At 38.9% G+C, this 22,577-nt stretch overlaps 1 protein-coding gene across 2 annotated transcripts in view; it reads right to left on the reverse strand.

Annotated features, from left to right (window-relative positions):
* Positions 1 to 22,577, reverse strand: part of LOC122561080 (protein prune homolog 2-like) — a 424,382-nt gene that overhangs the window by 127,494 nt on the left and 274,311 nt on the right. For both annotated transcript variants that reach the window (XM_043712461.1, XM_043712468.1), the window contains exons 7-8: positions 15,793 to 15,951; positions 95 to 6,177 (exon numbers count right to left, since the gene is read on the reverse strand). In XM_043712461.1, the coding sequence (XP_043568396.1) occupies positions 95 to 6,177; positions 15,793 to 15,951 (6,242 nt within the window). The remainder of the gene's footprint in view (positions 1 to 94; positions 6,178 to 15,792; positions 15,952 to 22,577) is intronic.

Consider the following 22,577-nt stretch of genomic DNA (forward strand, 5'->3'; position numbering starts at 1 on the left):
TTATAATCCAGAATGTTCAACTTTCTGTATATAAAGGATTTGTACTGCTATATTAACAAAAATATTAAAAACAAAATATAAAGGCATAAATTACCTCACTTTAGTCGAATCTCCCTGTTCAATTAAAATAATCTCTTCCCTCCTTATCTCTTTTCCCACTGAAGTACAACATTCAGTTGCAGATGGGTTGGGATAAATCTGTTCTGCCACATTTTCGCTTTCACTTAAATCTTCATGTGAAACGTTGGCCTCCCTCACAGAGAACTGGGATGCAGTGCTCTCAGTTTCACTGTTGCTTAGCTCATCTGTAGATACAGTTCTTTTTGTATATATTGTAACATTCATTTCTGGAGATATGTGATGCATGGTGTCATAGCCAATCTCAGATTCTTTAGTGTTATTCACACCGGTTTCATTAGAAACAAGGTTCATTGTCTTTAGCTCTTTAATTGAATGTTCTGAACCAGATTCTCTCATTTTTCTTCTACTAGGATATTCCTCAGGTGCGGTGTCCAACAGTTCACTTACATCCACTAATTTTTTATTCTGATCTTTAGTTGGCTTCTCATCCAAATGTGCCCCACCTTGATTTTGGTCTTTATTGCCTAGAAGTTGGGCAGCAGTGGCATTGCATGTTGAAGATAAGCTATCAGAAAATTTCTCCAAGTCACTCATTTCATTTCCACTGATTCTTGGTTGAATAGTAACTGAAGGAAATGTTGAAAAATTATCTTCAAAATCCGTTTTTATAATATCTGCATTCAGATCTATGGCTAGATTTTTAGTTTGCTGGCTACTCGACACTTCTTCACAAGGTCTTTTATTTCCAGCTACAATTATATAATCCATTTCTCCTGTGTCATGGTCTTTATCAGACGTTATTCTGATGTCATTAATATCAAGTTCACTTGAGTTCACCTTGGTTTGGCATTTACCAACTTTGTCAACTTCTGGCGAACCGTTACCAATCTCAATTGAGGAAACTGGAGTGTTGAGCGAATAAACCAAGGAACTGCACTGGTTATCAAATCTTTGTTCCAAAAGGGGAACTCCGCTTTTGCCGTAGAGTTCTGACAATTGTTGCGCAGTTTCCACTCTTACTTCACTTCCTATCATCTCCTTATGCTTCTCTGTTGCAACAGTACTCTCTAAAACAGAAACATGTGAAAATTCGTCAGCAACTATACTACAATCCTGGGGACTAAGATCTTCCCAAAAGTCTGATTTATGGATACTAGATGATAAACTAGAAGATGTCTCGTTGCTGTTACTGCTAATATCTGTATTTCCAAATGAAAGCCATGCACTTTCTACAACATTATGTACCTCTTGCTCTGTTTCAATATTACTTTGGTTTAGCATATCAATGTTAGGCTGTGCTACTATATCAGCTGCTGGTGGAAATATATTTCTCTCTCCGATAACGTCGGTGGAAGTTTTTAGTGAATCAGGCTGCCTTACAGATTCACAAGCACCATGGACAAATGAATCTTCAAATACGTCTGAGTTAGTTTCTCTATTACAACTTTGATATTCAGGACCAGCTGGTTGAGACCCCTCATCACCAATTTTAGATGCTTCCTGTGCCATAACCAACTCATCCTTAATGGTATTAGAACCACTGATACTTACAGATGAAATACTATCATTCAAATGAATAGCTTCTGTTACTGCCTGAGAAAAATCTTCCAGTGGTTCCATATTCAAAATATTTTCTTCTGATACAGAGAAGTATTCCATCATTCCTGGATCATGTATCTCTCTATCTAGGCTATAGCTAGAAGTAGCAGAAGTAAAATAGTCATCTGCATATCTGGATTTTGAAAAAAGGCATTCATTTTCTCTTTTCTCATCAGTTTTCCTGGCTGCATTGTTGTCTCGGTAAAGATTTGAAGATTTATCTTCTAAAACACTGCCCTCTTGCTCTTTAGCTGGCAAGAATGAATTTAAGCTTTTGTCCTGTAGAGTTACAGATGGCATATCATGTGCTTTTTTGTTTTCATTGTTTTCAGCACCTGAGAGTTCAAACTTTTTAGTTTCGCCCCATGAAATGTCATTTTCACAAAGTAATACGCTATCCACAGTAACAGAAATCTCTTCCATTGGATTCCTGGTATCAAGATGTTGCAAATTTTCTTGATGAGTTACAGTGTCCCTATACTCTGTAAATTTATGATTTGCTAAATCATAATAATGTATTCGCTCTTGATATTTAACCTGTGAATCTGGATCTTTTCTGGTTGCTTCAGCAGCTTCTTCTTCTAACTGAATCCAAGCATCAGGACTAACAAAAGTATGTTGTTTATCTTCTTGTACAAAATCAAACATAGTTTGAGTTAATTCGGTCAGGTCTTTATTTTTATTGAACGTTTGTTTTGCTGTAACAAACTCTTCTCTTGATTCAGTGCAACCATCAGCATATTTCATTTCCTGCTGGTTGTTTAACTGTATTTTACAGGACTGCGCATCCGCAGCAACTAAGGGTGAATGGCTTGCTTGTTGCACCAATTCATTATGTACATACTGATACTGATCATAAACAGCTGGTTCAGCTAATACACATGAAGCAACACTGTCTGACATTGACAGCCATGACTGCTGTCCAGCTACATCCATTATATCAGGAAGTTCAGTCTTGAGTTCAGCAGGTTTTCCTTCTGACTCCATCCACATATCTGGATTCCCCAGTTCTTGCTTTTCTGTCTCAATCAATTCACTCCATCTATCAGGGCTGTTTGAAGTTGATTGGCTGGAATCTAACTCATGATCATTCAGAATATCAGGATTTACAGTAGTTGATTCAAAAAACAAGTGATCAGATTTAGCCCATAAATCAGGATTTACTGAAGAAATCTGATTTGCATCTTGATGATAGTCATTGACAATATCAGGAATATTTTCATCTTGTTTGACTAACTCCTGTTCAAATTCACTATATGCATCATTACAAGTGGGAAGCAACTCAGGAAAGTCAAATTTTGAGTCTGTCCAAGTGTCAGGAATTTCAGTGTAAGTACGGTTATACTCACATTCTACAGGTTTGTTAGAATCAAGTGCATTCGATTGCTCTTGTTCAAATCTATTCAAAACAGGGAAATCGGTAGTTGCCTGGATAAATTCAAACTCAGAATCATTATAATGATCAGAATTCTTTACAACTTGTAATTTGTCTTCTTCCATTGGTTGTCTATTGATATCAGTGCCTGCTGGATAGTCTTGTGGTATTTCAGAGGTTAACAACTGACTATCCTGTTCTTTACAATGTGTATCAGAAATGTTGACCACTGGCTGTTCTCTTTGCTGTCCAGATGTTTCCCAGTTTTCTTCTAGGTCAGAATAAGAAAATTCTTCACATTTGCTCTGTGAATTTGAAAATTTTTCATTCAGCTCAGAACCTTCCTGATTCCATGTCTGAGGAGCTGAAGAAGTTTGCTGATTGTCTGTCTCTACCATTTCAAATTCAGAAGATCTGCAGAATTTATTAATTTTATAATCTGGTAAACTGCCTTCAGTTTCAGAATGATGGCCAATGTTGGGGTGACTTGCAGTGGGCTGACTAACCTCCTGTACTTGATTGAACTGGAATTGTTGACTTATGAACATAGATTTATTAACATCCTCTTCAAAAACATTCCATGGAGAGTGTATCCCTGTTGAAAGGTGGCTGCTCTCTTGGATACATCTGTCCTCTGTGTATGAATTTTCAGTTGTAGAATATCTAGTTCTCAGATCTGAACTTTCAATTTTATCTAAAGTTTTTTTTGCACTTTGCAGACTAGTCTTCTCAAGATATTTACCACTTCCATCTAGACTTTCAAAAGGTGAGTTGCTGCAATGTTCAAATTCATTCCATATAACTGAAGCATTTGGAGATGCTTGTTTGCTTTCACCTGGGTTCAAAGACTCTACCACTTCAAATGCTGCCTGATTATGAATAATTGGAGCTTGCTGTCCTTCCTGCACATATTCAGTGATTGGAATGGTAGTTTCTAATAGTGGCTGAGGAATAGCTTGCTCTATTTCATTCCCTTCTTGACTTGACTGATTAATGCTGTTTACTTGCTTACTCAATAGATTAGGATTACTCAATAGTGAGCTGTTGGAATCATGCTGACCAATATTCCATATTTCAACATTATTTTTCTGGAAGTGGTCATCCCGTACATCTGTATTTTCAAAGGTTAGCTGCCTTTTCTCCTTTTCAGGACTAAACTCTAGATCATGCTTGTGTGCAGTCAGAGGGACATCTTTTGCAATCCTTAATTTTTCACTTTCAGAAGTTAGGTTGTTAGGTTCAAGGTCAAATGTAGTCCATGCATCGAAACTTTCACCTGTTACTTGCGTTTTATTTGTAGATTCATTCCCTATAATTGAATTTACAGCAACTGGTAAACTAATCTCCTGTTCAGAATCATTTAATATTGTAGGCATTTGTGATGAAAATAGTTGAGAATCCTGTATAGACTCTGGGCTTTCAGTGTTTGATTGTTGGATTTTCTGCTCGAAATTCTTTGAAATATCTGAAAATTTTTCATTAGGTCTTATAACTTCATGCACTGGTACATTCCAAATAACTGTATTTGCTACTGCTGCTGTACACTGTTTCTGTTCAGAACCTATATGTGAACTGTCTATACCTTGCTGTTTGTCCTGTTGAACTGGTAGTGTTGTTGTGTTTAGCGATTCGTGTACTATTAAATTTTTGGTTGCAAATTTGTAACAAGGATCTATATTATCGACACCTGACAAATCTTCTTCTGTCATAGATTTGCTCCCGTTATTAGAAGTGTTTGAGATCATTTGAGTTTTGTCTAATTCATCATGTACGTTTGATTTAGCAGAGGTTGATTGGAAAATGCTTGGTTCGGTTATATTCCACTGATCATCAATATTTTTCATAACTGATTGTTGAGATTGGCTATCAATTTGACTCCAGATATCACCATGTGTAAAATCTGATTGAGTGAATTCCTGATCAAAATTTGTCCAAAAATCAGGAGATTGCACAAGTACATTTAGTTTTTTTTGGTTTTCATTCCAGACATCCTTTGGGCCTGGCGCATCCTGTTTCATACAAATTTCAAATTCTTTCTGTTTTCCAGTATGTATAGAATCTGACTGATCAGAGTCAAGAATAGCAATTTCGTTCATTTTCTCAATTACATCTTCTGCAAAAATATTATGAGGTCCTTCATCCAGGGGAGAACCATCTACAAGACTGTTCATGGGTGTTGGGGGGACATTCTTATCTTCAATTTGTGATCCAATTACATCATTAGAAAGATTTTGAGAAAGTAAAGAAATATTAGCTGCATGGGATCTAACAACCTGCAACATTTGATCTTCTCCTGATTTATTACCGGCACTTCCTTGTTTGGAAACATGAACATCCTTTACTTTTACCAGGTTAGCTTCTGGACTGGTTTCTTCTGACATATTAGGAGAAGGCTCAGGCCAATTACAACTTAGTGGAACATCTTCCACAATATTTTTTTGAGGGGTGGAATCTAACTTTGACAAGCTGGCAATCATCAAAAACTCTTCATTATTTCCTATAACATCAGCATTAGTGTTACTGCAATGTGATGGATCAAGGACAGACAAATCAAAATTATCATTCACATGGATGACTGAAGGTATCTTTTCCTCAGCTAATTCACCTTCAGGCAGTGAACTAAACATATCATATCCATGTATAACACTAGAGGGCGGTACAATGGCTTCTCGTATCGGGCTTTCATCACTGAGAAAAACAGAACTTTCTTTAGATGACCGATTGCTTCGGATAGTGGCTAACCCACTGTCTGGACTCATTAGATCTAAATTGCCATCACCATGAGCCTGCAATGAAGAGTTCAAATTCTGAGAATTTTCCAATAAATTGTCACCAATATATTCAGTGTTCTGGGAATCTATATCAGGACCAGATAAGTCTAAAGCACCAGATGATCCTTCTGAAACTGGAGCACTGCCATTGACAGCTTCAGTGGAAGAAGTTCTCCTGTTCATTACCATTTCTTGTTGTCGCCTATGGATACATTCTTTTATCAGTGGAAGCATTTGTTTGCATGAAACTGAAGAGCTTCCTTGCTGATATGCTCTGATTTCCTGCAACCCATTTTCTATGGGCAATAGCTGAAGACATGGATTCTGACACTCTTCTAATGTATTGCATATCTGTCAAACAATGAAAATATCAATTAACACTTTATTTCAAGTATAATTTGTTAAATAATTACGGTTAGTATGACAAATCAGAACAATAGATTTTCTGTTTTCTGGAACTTATATTTAATTCATGTAGTGTGCCATTATAATCAGAAATCAAAATCATTAAGTAAAAACAAAAACAAAATAGCTAGTCAATTGTCATTCCAAATTTCTAGAATTTGATAATTATTTTCTTTATAAATTGAGAAGCAAAAGATAAGCTTGTATAAAACAAAAATCAATACCACATGAATAAAATGAATGATGGAACAGATAATGGTAATTACCATTAATTTTGTGGACCTGAAAGCAGAACTTTGATTTTTTTTAAATAAAAACAGAAATTTCAACAATGTCAGTTGATTTCGTGCAAGTTTAAATATTACTCCAAGTAATCAACTTCCACCCAACAAATTCTTCAGGATATTTTTATTCATTCAAAGGATGTAGATATTGTTGGCAAGTCCAGAATTATTTGCCCATTCCCTCAAAAGGTGATAGGGAGTAATTTCCTTGAACTGCTACAGTCCACAACTGGTAGATTCACCTACAGAGTTGCTAGACTGAAAGTTCCAGGATTTTTAACTCAGCTACAATGAAGGATCAGCGACATATTTTCAAGTCGAGATGGGATGACATTTCGACAGGAATCTGCAGATGTTAGTGCATGTAACATATGTCCGTGTGTTTTTACGCTAAGAAGCTCTTGGTTTAAGGGGGTGCTGTTGAAAATATTTTAACAAGGCGCTACAGTGCATCTTGTCGATCGTACGCACCTCAGCAGAGAGGAATGCTACGCATCTTGAGTGTTAGAGCTGCATTCATTCAGACAAGAGAGAATGTGCCATTATGCTTCTGACTTGTACCTTTTAGACAGTGGACTAATTTTCAGGAGTTGCATAGCATGCTATTTGCCACCTGAGAAGTTATCACATTTTATCCTTTGTTTCCAGACTTTGGCTCACAGGAACTAAAAAACAGCTGGCTTCTGATAAATTCTTATAGCCTCGGTGTTGATGTAGCTGCTTCGATTAAGTTTTGGTCAGTGGTAGGCCCTAAACGTTGCTGGAGGTTGTTTAATGATGTTAATGCAATCTAATGATGATGAGATATGGTTAGATTCTGTCTTGTTGAAAATGTTCCATAACTGACACTTGTTGTTGCACAAATGTTACTTAATCAGCTCAACCCTGAATGTGATATATGTCTTCCTGCATGCAGGCATAATCTGCTTCAGAATGTGAGAAGTTGCATATGAAACTGAATATTGTGCAATCATCAGCCAGCAATCATCAAAAGCTCTCCATTTATGAGCTTATGAGATGCTGCCTTATGAGATAGGCAAGGTTAATGAAGAAGCTGAAGATTGTTGAAATTTAGGAACTATTGTAGCAATGTCCTGGAATTGAGACTATTTGTTTCCAGCAACCATATCCAATTTGTTTTTTAATATTAAACATGACTTCCTCTGAATGTATCCTACTTATCATGTTGAGTGAGCCACAAAATGCAGTGCAAGGTGTCCTCAGTGAGACAGTCAACATTTCTACGAACACATGGAAAGTGTTCTGACTGTGACAGGAGGAATGTGCTTTTAATCAAGCCCCACCACTTCACCAGTTGCATGATTAATGCAAATATTGGCTCAATTACCAAAATGGTTAATCGCTTTTCTTAGTACTGCTAGCAAAAAAAATTAAGTCAGGTGATGGGTTTTTTTTTTAAATAAAAGGCAAAAGGGAAAAATGAATTATGGGCAAAAGTCTGGAAACAAAGAATAATATTTGATAATTTCGCACATCCACTGAATATCCTGTTAACTCAACTGAATTCTTGACGACTATAGATCCATGAAATTTCCAGTTCTAATTCCAATCAACTTGGATTCATGTTGTTGAGAATTTTTTTTTTTTAAAAACAACCCACTGCTTCAGGTTATACCATGTAGGCAGAAGTACTGATATTTGAAAACACTATTAGGTTCACTGGATTATTTTCTATAATGAACCGAACTTGAGGAGACACATTGCAGCTTCTGGGGTAGCTCTTGCCTCACTGACTTCTGCGTTTGCAAAAAACAGAACTCTAGACCTAACAAGGTTGCTAGGAGACTGTTAGAATAGGCCTCTAGGCCTCTCAAAGCCAGTTTCCTTTCAAGTATTTATGGCTATAAATACCTTCTCGATCTCCTTGAAAAACTACGCTTATCCGCTTTCCCAAATTCACTTGATTTCCATTAAGAACTGCGAATGGATTAGAGCAAAAGAACCTCAATTATCAGAGTATCAATTATCTGAATTTTGGATTATCTGAAGAAGATCTCGAGGTCCCGCAAAAACATTACATCAAAGAGGCATGTGTATTTGATTTACCTGTACTGAAGAACATGTGAAAATACTGGCAAAAACAAAGAAACACAAGCACCTCGAGCATCAGCAACTGGATATTTTTTTAGGTAAGGGTTTTAGATTAGATTAGATTAGATTAGATTACTTACAGTGTGGTCAGTCGCCCGAGGCGGGAATTGAACCCGGGTCTCTGGTGCTGTGAGGCAGCAGTGCTAACCACTGTGCCACCGTGCCGCCCCACCGTGCTGGGTTAGTTCACAGCTCTTTGTAAAAGTAAGTGTTTTACAGTCCAGGGTATTCCTGTCACTTTATCGGGCCGTTCATGGAAAAAATGGCCGAGAAAGTAAACGCAAGCATGAGGCGGCGCTATCGCAACACTAAGTTCCTGGAAACTGACAAATGCTCTTGCAATCGTAGAAGCTGTTTGGAACCTTGTTTAATGGCTTTCCTTGTTTAAGATAGAATCGATTATCCAAACAAGGTGGGCGGGCACTATTTCGTTCAGATAATTGATTATTCAGATAATCGAGGTTCCTCTGTATTAAACTTTTGACATCATGAATTAGTAAATGTGTCAAGCCCAAAGCACTATTGAATGTAATTTTTGGAAGTCACAAGATCCTTAACAATCTAGAAAATATTCAAATTATCCCATCTCTTTCCAACTTTCTTCAAACAGTCCTTAACTAATCGCAACAAAAGCTGCATCAAGTGCAACTGAACCTCTCCTGGGGATAGACATTGAAGTTCCTGTCAGAGTACATTCTTGTTATATTCAGTGTTTTGTCCAGAGGTGTTTTATGTATGGGTGCAAAGACTCATCAGCTGAGGGGCTTCGAGCAAAGGATTAGTGGCAATTAGAGAAAGGCTTGATTGCCTACACTTAACTTGAAATCACAAGTCATCATGGGATGCGGTGTAAATTTTGAAGATACCCAGGCCGAGAACTTCCGGACTTTACACCACTTAATGTCACCTCTGTTTGGTTTGTTCTGCCACAGAACATACTCGTGATGGAGGAGGAGGAGTCTGTCCATTGAAAGGTATGATTCAGGAAGACTAATTATGTTAGACTGCTGCTTGACCAATATATGAGACAGCTCTCACAATTTTGACACAAATCCATTTATGTTAGTGATACTAACTTTGCATGATCACCTGGCCGGGCATGTTTGAATCTGATGCCTAGGTCAGTGCAGATAATTAATTGGCTTTATGGCTATTTGACATTTTCATAATGTCCATAGCTTTTTAGGACAGTTACGAGACAAGCACATTGATGAAGTTCTGGAGTCACATGTAGTTGAGATGAGCTAATGATTGCAGATATTATTCCTTAAAGGTCATTAGTGAACCAGAGGGCTTTTTATATTTACAGCTGGTAAATTCATAAAGATCACTCAGATTAGCTTGTTATTCTGAATGCATTTAAATTAACTGAAGTTAATTTCCCCAGCTGTTGTGGTAGAATTTGAATTCATATCTCTGGACTCTTATTACACCAGGCCTCTCAGTTATTAGTCTGGTACGTAAAGTCACCACCACACCTGTAAACTGGGGATGTGAGCATGGAAAACTGTGAAACACTTCCTCGCTTCCTGGGAACCACCTTATGGGGCATATGATGCTGTCACTAAAATATGGGACTGAAATCCGGGGTTCTCTAATAAGTTAAGATGCAAAAGGTCTAAAAACTGGAACCAACCTGCCTGAAGTCTCCAGTTTTGATGAAGGCTGGACAAGAAGATGGCAATTATTTCCCTTACAGGAGGCTGGTTGGTCATTTAACTATTACAAATAATGCAGACCTTGGGAAACATGTCAGCTGAAAGAAGACCTGAGAAGTTGAACCCATACCTGAAGGGTCTGAAGGAGAAAGAATGTGTCCTTCATAGTCAACAAGGTTTCCACTAAACACCTTCACTGCAGTGATTGGCTCTCCTCCACCACATCCAAAACTCCAAACAATTCTTGGACAATTCCCATATCCCAACAATGGGCAAAGGAACTATTCCCAAACCTTTCCTCACAAAGGTCTTTCTCACTCCGACCACAGTCCTGCACATTGCCTTCCTGGCCAAAAGGCTTCAACCTTGTGAATCAGGTGGCCTTTGAGTAGTTACACCAATAAAACAATACTGCAGTTAAGTTCTGCACAGTGTCTATGGAACTCAGTCTTGTGGATTTCTGAAACACAACAGCTTTCCTACTTAGCACCCATCTCTACATTAAAATTCAGGCCACGGCCTCAGAGATATTTCTTTCTATTTTCATTGCATAAATGAGGCATCTCACATTTAATGATAGACGGGGCAGAGAATTTGAGAAACAGTAAAATCTGTCCAATATTTTACAGGACTAAAGAAATTGTTAATAAAACTTTTCCACTCTACTGGAGGCTGTCTTTACACAGGGGGAATGAACTGGGTAAGTTTCAAGTTATTTCCTGATATTAACTAATGCTTGTTTGCTACCAAATTATTCTATAGCAATTTTAGTGTAAACTAGAGTTTCTTTCTGAGAGCTCATGAGCATGGGATGATGGAACGGCATGGTGGCTCAATGGTTAGCCCTGCTGCCTCACAGCGCCATGTACCCGGGTTCGATTCCAGCCTCTGGCACTGTCTATGTGGAGTTTGCACTTGCTCCCCATGTCTGCATGGGTTTCCTCCCACAGTCCAAAGATGTGCAAGTTAGGTGGATTGGCCATGCTGAGTTGTCCATAGTGTTCAGGGATGTATAGGCTGGGTGCATTAGTCAGGGGAAAGGTAAAGTAATAGGGTAGTGGAATGGGTCTGGATGGGATATTCTTCGGAGAATTGGTATGGACTGGTTGGGCCAAATGGCCTTTTTCTACAATGTAGGGATTCTATGAAAAGAAAATTCAGTGTAGTACAAATGTCTTTTGTTTCTCTGTATTCTTAATATAATGCTAAAATGAACAATGAACTGTTTTAAAACCGAAAATTGCTGGAGGATTATTTCATATTTTGAAAGCGAGTTAACTTGACACTCATTTTAAGCACAGTTTACACATTGCCTGCTTGAACCGCAGTTAAAGTAAGGTTGCAGGCAAACTGGGATGGAAGGATTCTATACAAATAGAGCTTTGGTTAGCAAAAAATAGATGATTGGTTTGTGGACAAGTCACCAGTTATTGATGAGAAGGCCTTCTGTTTGCCAACAACTATGTGATTGGTTCTCAGTTAGCTGAATAGCTTGGGAACAGGATACATAAAATCTTTCAGACCATTAGCTCATGAGCTCCCTACAATAAAAACCAATTAAATCTGAAGAAAACCAAGTTATTTTCCCTCCAACAACTACTGTAAACTGTGATTTTAAAGTAGCCTGTCTGAATGTTTTAAAAGTGAATCAGCCATCCTGTGCCTCTTGTAAATAAATGGAACCATCAGGATGAAGACCAAGGAGCAGGATTCTGACCAACGCAAGAATGATCTCAGGTACCACTGAACTTTGTTTTCACGCTTTCCTTCCATCTACAAGAGACTTTTTTTTGTCTGCGTGTAAGAAAAATAGCGCTTTAATGAGTAGAGTTATATGCCAATGGTTCATAATTGTTTACCTGTAGTTAAAGTCTAATTATGCCAAACTTTATTTTAATTGGCATCTTATCAATCAGCACTCTTGATAAACCATAAAAAATTATATGTCTCAAATACTGTGAACTACTGTGAGGTCCAAGTATTTAGGCTGTAAATAAGATATAACAGCGATGCATATACCCCCTAAATTATGTTTCTATTACTTATTATGTGTTCTTATATTGATTTTAGAAGGTGTATAGACATGTTTACGTAAATCTTTTGAGGGATGTTGATGTTTGAAAGCTTCACTTGGTTAGGGTTTCCTGCAGTTATGTGTACCTCGATTATCCGAAATACTTCATCAACTGGCACACTCCTAGTCCCATAGTTGATAGTTAATGAAAAAAATTGGCGGTACTTTCAATAAATAGTCATCTTTATTAATTACAGAAACCTGAGTTTAAATTTTACAATGATTCCAGGTAGAGTGCAGTTTAATTTCTAATGTACTACTCCCTTTAGGCAGAAGGGCGAATGGTTTCATCTATTAAAACAAAGGACTGCAGATACTGAAAATCTGAAACAAAAAAAATGCTAGAGAAGCTTACCAAGTCTGTGGAGAGAAAACGGAGTCAATGTTTCGAGCTCAGTGACCTTTCTTCAGGTCGGCACACCCTTCTGAAGGGGCACCGGACTCGAAATGTTAACTCTGTTTTCTCTCTGCAGATGCTGCCAAACTGCATGTATTTGTATGTTGGTTCCTTGTACACTACTAAATATCTCACTCAAACCCCTGAAGAAGAATCATAGCCAGTTTATATTGTGCCATCAGAATAAGAAAATGTCTTTCTGTAGCTCTGAAAACAAACAGCTGGTGCATGCATATACTTATTTTTCAACTGAGCATGGGAATTAGGAGCCTCTTCAACTCACCTCCACCATTCAATATGATCATGACTGATCAGACTATGGCCTTAATTCCCCGACATTTATCTTCCCCCTTAAACATGGACTCCCTACATGGATAAAAAAAACCACTATCTAACTGAATATATTAAATGACCTAGCTTCTGCTGTTTTACTAGAGTATAAAATTCTAATGATCTGTGACCCTCAGAAAGAAGAAATTCCTCATCACTTTCTTAAATGGGAGATCCCTTATTCAGAAATTGTGTCCCTTAGTTCTAGATTATTTATGAGGGGAAACATTCTCTTCTGTCAAGTCCCCTCAGAAAATGACATTTTGCAATAATGTTTTTCATTCCCAAAATGTAGGCTCAGACTCCAGAGTTTCCTCAATCAACCTTGCTAACCTTCTCTGAACCAACTCCAATGTAAGTACTCCCCCTCCTTAAATAATGAGTTCAAAGCTGTAAGTGACAGTTTAGGCCTGGTCACACCAATGCCCTGCACATTTCTGACTAAACTTTGCTACTTTTATATGCTACTCTTCTAGCAATAAAGAAATAGCTTCCATTTGTCATTCTAATTACACATGGGCATCCAGATCCATCTGTACCACACTATTCTGCAAGTACTCTTCATTTAGAATAAAAATTCTTCTCATTTTTTCCTTCCTATTAAGATTACAACCTCACATTATCTTCAATCTGCCTCCATTTTGTCCACTTACCTCAACTATCTTTACATCTTCGCAGAAATTTTTTTTGATCTTCCTCATATCTTGCTTTCCTACTAATCATCGTACTGTCAATAAATCTGGTGAAAATACAGTTCCTTTATCCAAGTCATTAATGTAGATTGTAACTAATGCAGACCCCAGCATTGGTCTTTATGGCTCTCAATGTGTTAGATTGTCAACCAGAAAATGTCCCATTTATCCTAACTGTTGCCCACCACAAAAAAAACCCAGAAATTTCTGGAAAAGCTCAGCAGAGTCTGTGGAGGGAAATCAGACTTAATGCTTCATGTCGAGTGAGCAAGAGTCACTGTGGCAAGGTGTACATAATTAGACTATATCTACAGGTAAACAGATATAAACCAAAGGCATGTAACGCTACTAACTAAAACTCTAATTCCCTTATAAGCTCCCCTAACATACACACAAACATTGACAACCAAATGAATAAACTAGAATACTGGTGGAGGTCGAAAAAAAACCCATGGAAAGTCAGTTCAGTGATCTTTGCTTCCTGATGCCCTGTGTTCAGTTGACTTTTTCTAGAAGCTTCCAAAGATTTTTAAGAGTATCGCACAATTCAATTGGAAAATGTTGCTGATTTCAATTCAAAGGCCATTGCTCACAGCTACTGCTGCAGAAAAGGAAACTGGTTTTCAAATTAAATATGATTTATTTTTTACACTACAGAGAACAGTCTGCTTCTGCTGGGGAGAACAACAGCACACCTTTCTCTCTCTCTTTCACTGTATCATTGTTGTTGTAACTTTATTTCAGTAACAATCTGATCAGTTAGTGAGAATCAATCAACATTATTTGTGAACAACTCCTTGGCTCCTGATAATCTGTACAAAGGAACCTTGATTATCCGAATAACAATTATCCGAAAATCGGATTATCGAAGGAGATCGAGGTCCCGATGGAAACATTACATCAAAGACGTGTTTCCAACATTGATCGCGTCTTTTGATTACAGTGATTAAACAGGCACCGTCTCCAAATGACTGACCTCCCGCCCTCCCTCTCTTTCCCCCCCATACTTTCCCTGGAGTTCTACACAGGGGTGTACCCAAAAACCCCCGTTCCCCACATAATCTCTCCAACATTGTCCTGTACAGGGCAAAGGTGGAATTGGTCAAAAACTTGCAATAAAAAGTTGTGGCTGTGGCTGTGGCTGTGTGTGCGCGTGTGCGCGTCAGTGTGTGTGTCAGTCTGTGTGTGTGTGTGTGTGTGTGCGCGCGTGTGTGTGTGTGTGTCAGTCTGTGTGTGTGTCAGTCTGTGTGTGTGCGTGTGTGTGTGTTTACCCCACAAAGGCAAATGCAGCAGTCTTGTTGTTGGTGTCCAGTCCAGCTGCCCCGGAGACGGTGTGGTATGGGGGTTGGACGGCATCGGGGTGGGCGGGGACTCATATGCTGTGTGCTGCTGCAGTCTCCTGAATGAGGAGCAGACTTTAAAAACTCCGAGCCCCAGAGGAAAGGCATTTAATCGATTAACCGAATAATCGATTATCCGAACAAAATAGTGCCTGCCCATCACGTTCGGATAATCGAGCTTCCCCAGCATATTGTACAAACACACAGACACAAAAACAAATGGCTCATGACAGCTATTGAATTCTTTGCTGTAAAAGTTTGCAGCCCTCCTAGTAAATCCTGCTATTTCAAAATAGAACGGTTCTTCTATAAACTAGCCCATAGTTTGTACAGACACAAAAATAAAAAGGTAGTCATTACAAATTCCAAAATGAAATAGGACTCTATTTCTGTGTACTTAAATTAATATGCAAAAAAACCCTCCATATTATAAAAGCTTTTTAAATTATTATAAATATAAAATTCAGCAAACAAATGTAGTGAAATCAAGAGGTGAAATTTACATTACTTAAATAAAACAAAGAAGTGCAAATGCTGGAGATCTGAAACAAACAAAAGCAAAAACTGCTGGAGAAACTCAGATCCAATGGAGAGAAAACAGAGTGAACATTTTGAGTCCGGTGATGTATCTTCAAAACTGAAGAACAGGAAAAAAGGACAGAGAAATTACTTACTCTGTTGCATAGTTCATCATTGTCAGTGTAGATGGCAACTTGCTGAATTGCTTCACCACCATCATTTAGGAAGAAAGTCATCAAGACAAGAATGTCATAACCATGCCTTCCAGTAAATACTTTTAAATCATCAACAACATTTGGACGAGATAGAAAGGCCTGCAACACAGATAAAGAAACAATGACTAACAAAGAAATCCATTAACAAATCATTAAATCCTGTTTACATCTTATTAGCAATTTCAAAGCTGATGCAATCTCAGCAGATAATTCTCTCAGGAGACAATTGCACACAGTATTTTATTCTTTACTTCTTTTGCGTTGACTAGATTTTGCTTTGAAAATGACAAATCTGATGGCATTGAAAGGAAACAGAGTGAGAATGGATGGTAACAGCAAGCTACGTGATGTTGTAAGATTGAAATGACTACACCAGAATCCCAAACAAAATAATGCATCAAAAAAGTTTGCATCATATTTTGTGAAACAAGATGTTCCAGATGTTTCATTTTTAATATTTCTGAGAATATTAATGACAGAATGTGCTATTAGCCATAAGGCATAGGAACAGAAGTAGACTTTTCAGACCATCAAGTCTGCTCTACATTCAATGAGATCATGGCTGATCTGACTGTCCTCAACTCTACTTTCCTGCCTTACCCGCCATAATTCTCAATTCCCTTGCTGATTAAAGATCCATCTATCTCAGTCATGAATAGACTTAATGCTATCCTTAACTTTCTGATTAACCATGTTTGGCTTATTCCGTTTGCAGAATCCTTCTGTGTCATTGAGATATATGTTGCTGTGAGCGATAACCTATTTTCTTAAATGTCTGCCATCTCTCCTCAACTGTCTTTGCTGGTCAACACCTTTTCCAATCCATTCCAGTTGGCTCTGCCCTTGGTTGTTTGTAATGAACCTTATTTAAGCTTAGCACATCACAAATTCTTCCCTCTCAAACTGAATGCTAAAATCTACCATATTATGGTCACTATTTCCTATGGGATCTTTAACTCTGACACCATTTATTAAATGTGCCTTATTACGTATCACCAGATCCAAAATATCCTCAACCCACTTGTATCCATAACACTGTTCTAGGAAACTGTCCTGAATAAACTCTATTGATTCTTCCTCTTGGCTACCCCTTCCAACCTGACTATCCCAATCTATTCAGCAATATCATGTTACTCTTATCACTTCAGTACTCCTTCAGGATTCAGCCCTCCAACCTAATTAGAACAATGCCTCATCTGTCCTACCATGATTTGGAGATGCCAGTGTTGGACTGGGGTGTACAAAGTAAAAAATCACACAACACCAGATTATAGTCCAACAGGTTTAATTGGAAGCACACTAGCTTTCAGAGCGCTGCTCCTTCATCAGGTGGTTGTGGAGGACACACCTGTAAGGCACAGAATTTATAGCAAAAATTTACAGTGTGATGTAACTGAAATTATACATTGAAAAATACCTTGATTGTCTGTAAAGTCTTTTATCTGTTTGAATATGATGATAGTTTCACTTCTTTCACGTGTAAATCACAAAACCTTTTTTTAAAAGTTGCATTCTCAGGTTAACTGTAGAAATTGGTGTTAGCTAGACAATATGTTGAAGGTGTTAGCCCCCTGTGTCCTCTGTCTATGCCATGATGTTTAGAATTGATTCTAATCTAAAAAGTGAGATAACAAAGTTTTACATGAATTCATGCAGTTTTTGAGCAAAGTACAATGTAACTCTGTAAGTACAAATTCACCCCACAAAATATAGGTGTGTGTGTGTGCGCGCGCGCGTGTATGTATCTGTCTGTCTATCTGGGTTGGGGGGTTGTGAATGTGAGAGTGAGTATATATGTGTGTGTGTAGTGAGTGTAGAGTGTCTTAAGTCTGTGAGGGGGTGCATGTGGGAGTGTGTGTCTGGGGTGGGAGGTTGTGAGTGTCTGTGAGAGAAAGTGTATACAGTAGCACCTCGACTTACGAACTTAATCTGTTCCGGGACCCGGTTCGCGAACCAAAAAGTTCGCGAACTGAATCAATTTTTCCTATCGTTCGGATGGCGTAAGAATGCTTGGACGGCTGTTCACAGCGCACGCTCCAAAGACGAACTGAATGAGATCACGCGGGACCCGAGAGCTTTTGAGTCCAACAAGCGCGTAGCAAAGCAGAACAATGAAACCACGTGGTCGCACACGGGCTTTTTGCATTCGTACCTTCGTTCATACCTGAATTTTGTACGTCGTTGAAGCAAAATTTTATGTACAATCCTGTTTGTAAACAGATTTGTACGTGAATGGGGTCGTTCGTATGTCGAGGCACTACTGTATGTGTGTGCATGAGTGTAGAGTGGTCTAAGTTTCTGAGAGGATGCATGTGTGAGTGTGGGAGTTTGTGTGTCTGTAAGGGTGTGTGAGAGTGTTTGTGTTGCCTGTGTGTGTGTGTATAGGAGTGCCTGTGTGTGTGTGCGCGTGCATGTGTAAGAGTGTCTGTGTGTGTATAGTGCAATGGTGGTCACCTGTAGTGTCACATGAACCCGAGGTCCCGGTTGAGGCCCTCCCTATGGGTATGGAGCTTAGCTATCAGCCTCTGCTCGGCCACTTTTCGCTGCTGCCTGTCCTGAAGTCCGCCTGTCCTACCATGTGTGCTGTCAACAAATTGCTAAATCCAATATTCCATTACTAGCAGGAAACATCAGTATCATTACAGCCTTGCAGCTTCACCACCAGCTGGTTTTGCTTTGAATTTGCCTCAAGAGACGGTAAGGCTGACTCCATGATGCTTTCATCTCCTCCATATGAAACTACTTTGAATAGGAGCCTTTGTAAAGGTTTGCCAGGTCAGGACCCTTATTCAGTTACTTTCAATAATAATAATCTGATTTATTATAAACATACTTCAAATATATTAATGGGATACAGATTGTAAGCTGGCCAGATTGTAAGTGTATGGATAACAAAGATTTGCACGGATTACTTATTTGAGGGTGAAACATAGGAAACTGTCTAGGAGACATTTAATAGTTGAGTAAAGGAAAGAAAATTATATTAGAGTCACCCTGCTTTTGACTGAATTGTGCAATAGCATCTTTTACTTGCACCTAACAGAGCAGATACAGTCATGGTTTAACATCTCATCCAAAAAATGGTACTTCTGGCAGTGCAGCACTCATTAAGTACTGCCCGACGTATGACCATTCATTAGTTTGTCACATCTCTGGGTTTTGAACCCATAATCTTCTGACGAATATGCTTTCACTGAATCAAGGCCAATACAGGCATGATAGGGTGTTACAATGCCAAGAGGCATTTAGTGTAGTAGATAAGGTAGTTAAGACCCAATAGGGTTAACTGACATCAAAAAGTAAGCTCCATCGTTGGAATACAGAATAAAGGACTATTACTGGGAGGAACTAACAAGTGCCCCAGTGTTTTTCCTCAGATAAAATGCTTAATTCAAAGACACTTGGGTTAGCAGCCCTTGCTAGAAGTCTTATGTTCTTTTTAAACTTTCTTTACTTGAGATCTGCACTGTTCCTTTACTTCACTGGTTCTGCCTTCACCAACCCACACACAAAGAACAAAGGAACAAAGGAAAGGCATTTTTCCCTTAAACTTTTCCCCTCTCACCTTGAACTCATGATCCCTTGTAATTGAGTTCCCACTCTGGGAAAACGTTTCTTGCTATCCACTCTGTTGATATCTTTCATGTAGACCTCAATCAGGACCCCCTCAACCTCTGTCTTTCTAACAAAAATAATCCTAACCTACTCAACCTCTCTTCATAGCTAGAACCCTCCATACCAGGCAACATTCTGGTGAACTTCCTGTGCACCCTCTCCAAATCATCTACACCCTTTTGGTAATGTGGTGACCAGAACTATACACAGTGTTCCAAATGTGGCGGAACCGAAGACCTATACAACTGTAACATGATCTGCCCACTTTTGTACTCAATATCCTGTCCAATAAAGGAAAGCATGCCATATGCCTTCTTGACCATTCTATCCAGAGGCTGAATAGGCTGGAGCTGTTTTCCCTGGAGCAGTGGAGGCTGAGGGGTGACCTTATAGAGGTTTATGAAGTCATGAGGGGCATGGATAGGATAAATAGACAAGATCTTTTCCCTGGGGTGGGGGAGTCCAGAACTAAAGGGCATAGGTTTAGGGTGAGAAGGGAAAGATATAAAAGGGACCTAAGGGGCAACATTTTCACACAGAGGGTGTTGCGTGTATGGAATGAGCTGCCAGAGGAAGTGGTGGAAGCTGGTACAATTACAGCATTTAAAAGGCATCTGGATGCATATATGAATAGGAAGGGTTAAGAGGGATATGGGCCAAGTGCTGGCAAATGGGACTAGATTAGATTAGGATATCTGGTCAGTATGAATGAGTTGGACTGAAGAGTCTGTATCCGTGCTGAATATCTCTATGATTCTATCACCTGCAATGCCATCTTCAGGGTACAATGGACCTGAACACCCAGATCTCTCAGTACATCAATTTTCCCCAAGGCTTTTCCAGTTACCGTGTAGTTCGCTCTTGAATTGGATATTCCAAAATGCATCACCTCACATTTGCCTGGATTGAACTCAGTCTGCCATTTCTCTGCCCAACTCTCCAATCTATCTAAATTCTGCTGCATTCTCCAACAATCCCCTTCACTACCTGCTACTCCACCAATATTAGTGTCATTGTAAACTTGCAAATCAGACCACCTATACCTTCCTCCAAATCATTTATGTTCATCACAAACAACAGTTGTCCCAACACAGATGCCTGTGGAACACCACTGGTCACAATTCTTCATTTTGAGAAACTCCCTTCCACTACTACTGTCACCTGCTGTAAAGCCAGTTTCTATCCATCTGGTTAATATACTCTGGACCCCATGCGACTTCACTTTCTCCAACAGCCTATCATGGCGAAACTTTGCCTTACTTAAGTCCTGTATATGATATCTATATCATTTCCCTCAATCAACTTTGCCACTTCCTCAAAGGATTCTATTAAGTTGGTAAGACATGACATTCCCCGCACAAAACCATGTTGCCTATCACTGATAAGCCCATTTTCTTCCAAAGGTAAATAGATCCTATCACTCAGTATCTTCTCCAGCAGCTTCCCTACCACTTTATATAGGCTCATCAGTCTATAATTACCTGGTTAATCCCTGCTACCGTTCTTAAACAAGGGGACAACATTCGCAATTCTCCAATCCTCTGGTACCTCATCCAAGTTCAAGGATGCTGTAAAGGTATCTGTTAAGACCCCAACTATTTCCCATCTTGCTTCCCTCAGTAATCTGGGATAGATCCCATCTGGACCTGGGGACTTGTCCACCTTCATGCCTTTCAGAATACCCAACACTTCCTCCCTCCTTATGCCAACTTGACGTAGAGTAATTAAACATCTATCCCTAACCTCAACATCCGTCATGTCCCTCTCCTTGGTGAATACCGATGCAAAATACTCATTAAGAATCTCACCCATTTTCTCTGATTCCATGCATAACCTTCCTCTGTCCTCGAGTGGGCCAATCCTTTCCCTAGTTACCCTCTTGCTCCTTATATATGAACAAAAGGCTTTGGGATTTTCTTTAACCCTGTTTGCTAAAGATATTTCATGAACCCTTTTAGCCCTCTTAATTCCTCGTTTCAAATTGGTCCTACTTTCCCGATATTCTTCCAAAGCTTCATCTGTTTTCAGTCACCTAGATAATATGTATGCTTCTTTTTTTTCTCTTAGCTAGTCTCACAATTTCACCTGTCATCCATTGTTCTTAATCTTGCCATTTCTATTCCTCATTTCTATCCCACGTACCCTAAATAGCTAAGTCTTCTAATGAAAAGGTGAAGAGATGGACTCATGATTAAGCTGTGACAATTTTGTCATGGACTCATTATTATAATTCAATTTACAGTAGTCCAACAGTTTATTCCTAGTGAAGGGCTTATACCCGAAATGTCAACTCTCCTGTTCCTTGGGTGTTGCCTTACCTGCTGTGCTTTTCATGCTCCACGGTGACTCTGACTCTCCAGCATCTACAGTCCTCACTTTCTCCCAATAATTTATTTTGTATTCTTTCGCTTTATAGTTATCTAAGTAACTCACATGAATTTTCAAATTTGTCTCATTGATTGGGCAGCACGGTGGCTCAGTGGTTAGCACTGCTGCCTCACAGCACCAGAGTCCCAGGTTCTATCCCAGCCTCAGGGGACTCTGTGTGGAGTTTGCACATTCTCCCCGTGTCTGCGTGGGTTTCCTCCCACAGTCCAAAGATGTTCAGGTTAGGTGAATTGGCCATGCTAAATTGCCCATAGTGCTAGGTGCATTAGAGAGGGGGAAATGGTTCTGGATGGGTTACTCTTCAGAGAGTCGGTGTTGACTGGTTGGGCTGAAGGGTCTGTTTCCGTATTGTAGGGAATCTAATCTAATCTTTGCATTGATTGGCATGGCTAAAGTCATAGATTATTATATTATTCATGTGTCTATTCATGAGAGCATTTCTATACTAAGCTGTGTTACCCATCATCACTGGTTCTTTCCATCTGTTTGTTCAGTGCTTTGAGAATGGTGGTAATAGAAGCAATACAAATGCTCATTATTGTGCAACTCATCATATTCAACTTTAGATTTTTCAAATGTGAATCAAAACATAGGATTTTATCTTCAAACATCTTCATTTTTATCAGAAATTGTTTGTTATTTTGTGACAAAAATAAATCAAGTTTTAGAAAGCTACAGTTAAATGCAAGTTCCTATCACTTCCTGCATTTTGACACACGGAC

Source organism: Chiloscyllium plagiosum, chromosome 2 (assembly GCF_004010195.1).
Source record: "Chiloscyllium plagiosum isolate BGI_BamShark_2017 chromosome 2, ASM401019v2, whole genome shotgun sequence".
Taxonomy (NCBI): domain Eukaryota; kingdom Metazoa; phylum Chordata; class Chondrichthyes; order Orectolobiformes; family Hemiscylliidae; genus Chiloscyllium; species Chiloscyllium plagiosum.